We start from the raw sequence: 2,644 nt of genomic DNA, 5'->3' as shown, positions 1-2,644 counted from the left end.
GGCAGAGCTTGCAGTGAGCCAAGATTGCGCCACTGCACTCCAGCCTGGGTGACAGAGCAAGACTCCTTCTCAAAAAAAAAAAAAAAAAAGGGAAATGAGTCATGCCTGTAATGCCAGCACCTTGGAAGGCTGAGACAGGAGGATCACTTGAGGCCAAAAGTTTGAGATCAGCCTGGTCAACATAGTGAGACACCACCTACTTAAAAGAAAAAAAAACCTGAAACAAACTCCTACCTAGTGCTGCGCTGATAAAACTGCCTCTTGGCAGCAAGGACTCAGCCCTTGTCTTCCCGCACCTCATAGGGTTGGGCCTAGCAGAGAGACGGAGATTTGGCTGACAAGCCCAGCCTAAACAGTGGCTAAAATAAATACGGGGGCCATCTGCACAGTAAGGGGGGAAGACCACGTGATGTTCAGGGCCTCTTCAGAAAGACCTTGCTAAGTTAAGTATTCCCAAGGCTTTGCCAGGAAGAGCGGACTGTGGGTGGAAACCCCCCAAGTCAGGGGGCAGCAGGTCCAGTCTGCAGTGCCAGGAGCTGAGCAAGCAAAGTCTTGCGAATCAGCAGAGCTGAGCTGGGCAGACATGTGCTGGGCTGGGAAGCCAAGGGTAGCTATGGTAACTGGCCCTGAGGCGGCTGTGGTGCTCTGCAGACTGGCTTGGGTTTTTCTAATGTTTTGAGGCTCACTTGATCTCCTGCTGTGACCAGCCCCTCTCTGCCTGGCAGGGGAAAGCCACCGAACTCTCAGGCCTTCCTGGTAGCCGAGGAGCCCAGCGGAGGGGCTGCTGCTGGCTGCTGGGATTGCAGAGGCTGGGGTCTCTGTGGCGTTGCTTTCCTGGAAAGGAGGGACGGCACCTCCGGGGCAGCCAGCAGTGTGGGAGCCCATTCCAGGGCATGAATGGGCACTCAGGAATGGAAAATCCAAGAGGGAACAAACCACCGACAAAGAAATGCAGTGTGAGCGGTGGCTGCGAAGTCTGTGCCTTCAAATATACAGCGCCCAGGGGACCCGTGGTAGAGGGGGAGCAAACTGGCAGGGCTGAGAGCGCCTTGGTTTTCTGTGCAGACAGGTCCAGCTGCAGAAATTAAGACTGGGGCTGAGTCGGGGAGAAGCCTTCCACGTTGAGACGGCAACTGGGCAAAGCAGGACGGAGACCTGTGTGTCTGACTGGAGAGGCCTGCGGCATTGGCATGTGGCTGGAGGTCCAGGCAGGGTGCCACCACCACAGAGGTCAGGCATGAATTCAGTCCTGACAAAACATGGGTCTCCACCTCCAAGCTGGCTCAAACTTTGTTCGGGAACCGGTGAGTATGTTTTCTGTCTCTTTTGTCTAGAAAGGAGGTTTGAGGACACAGAGTGAAAGGAGGAACTTTGCAGGTCTTGGAGGGCTCCAAGGACTCGCACTCACTGAACTAGTCCAGACCGTTTAAGAGCCACTTGCGGGCTGAATCCATTTTGTCTCATTCATCCATTAATCAGTGAGTGAAGCCCTCCCAGCCCTGCAGTTTTAGCCATCAGCTCTGATTTGAGGGCAGAGGAGGGGCTTTGCTGCTCAGCCATCCAGCTCCTGAAAGAAGAAAGACGAGACTCCACGCCGAAGGGTGGCTCTGGTGGCAGATGGTTTTGCTGCTGTGACTCTCGTGTTAGAGGAAGGTTACCTGTTTCCCCCTCTGTGACACAGAAAGTGGGGTAAGAAAGATGGCCCAAGAGCCTTCAAACTGTCCCATTTTGTGCATCCAAGTTGCATGCCCCCGGCGAGGATGATCTGGAACCATTCCCAACCTTGTCTTTGTAGCTTTCGGGAAGGGCCAGGAAATTCCTCCTGCACATCCATATTTTCAAGTTTACTTTTAATATCTGCCATGACGCATTTTGGGAGTCGGGGGTCAGGAATAGTGTTCATGAAATCCAGTAACATTCTCCCACCGGACTTGGAGCCTGGTCTGGGAAACATCCCGGCCCCAGCAGGATAGCCTGGCCTGGCCTGGCCTTGGGGCATTTAGGCCACAGACCCCTCTGGTTGTGCTCAGATCTGAGCCCGTTCCAACCTTTATCTCTGTCTCCCCAATGGCTGGCCCAAAAGATTTATGAAGCTGACAGCGGGTCATGGAGAATTCCTCCCAAGGCCACGCAGGCCCCTCAGCCCAGGGCCATCCCCTCCCCAGCAAGGAATCTGAGCTGCTGACTTTTTCTTCCTTCGCTCACCCCCACAAGCTCATCCCCTGCTAGTATTCAGGGAATATAGAGTTGTGTGAACCACAGTGGCAGTGACAGCATGTGATATGTGAGCCCCCAGCACTCACATAGTAACATGGCCGTGTAATTCTTATTTCCTAAAGGGAGATTGTGTCCAGGTGTGGGTGACACTGGGGGTTACAGACCTTTAGGAGTGTCCCCTGTATCATACCTACCCCATGAACAGCAGAGAATGGTCACCTATTCTCAGCATATGCTTGATTGTATCTTTAAGCCCTTTAAATGTAAATACACATGTGCCCTTTGCTTTTTTTGAGACGGAGTCTCGCTCTGTCGCCCAGGCTGGAGTGCAGTGGCACAATCTCTGCTCACTACAACCTCCACCTCCTGGGTTCAAACGATTCTCCTGCCTCAGCTCCCAAGTAGCTGGGACTACAGGCACGTACCA

General features: G+C 53.5%; 1 protein-coding gene across 1 annotated transcript in view; it reads left to right on the top strand.

Annotated features, from left to right (window-relative positions):
* Window positions 1–672: 672 nt before the first annotated feature.
* PLEKHG5 (pleckstrin homology domain containing, family G (with RhoGef domain) member 5) overlaps window positions 673–2,644 on the top strand; it is a 60,999-nt gene continuing 59,027 nt past the window's right edge. Inside the window, exons 1-2 of the mRNA XM_011981274.1 lie at window positions 673–956; window positions 1,066–1,304. Coding sequence (XP_011836664.1) covers window positions 898–956; window positions 1,066–1,304 — 298 coding nt within the window. The 5' untranslated portion in view covers window positions 673–897. The remainder of the gene's footprint in view (window positions 957–1,065; window positions 1,305–2,644) is intronic.

This window comes from Mandrillus leucophaeus, unplaced genomic scaffold, assembly GCF_000951045.1.
Source record: "Mandrillus leucophaeus isolate KB7577 unplaced genomic scaffold, Mleu.le_1.0 Scaffold105, whole genome shotgun sequence".
Lineage (NCBI taxonomy): Eukaryota > Metazoa > Chordata > Mammalia > Primates > Cercopithecidae > Mandrillus > Mandrillus leucophaeus.
Note: the sequence above shows the minus strand (reverse complement) of the source record. Positions and strands in the feature narration are given on the sequence as shown.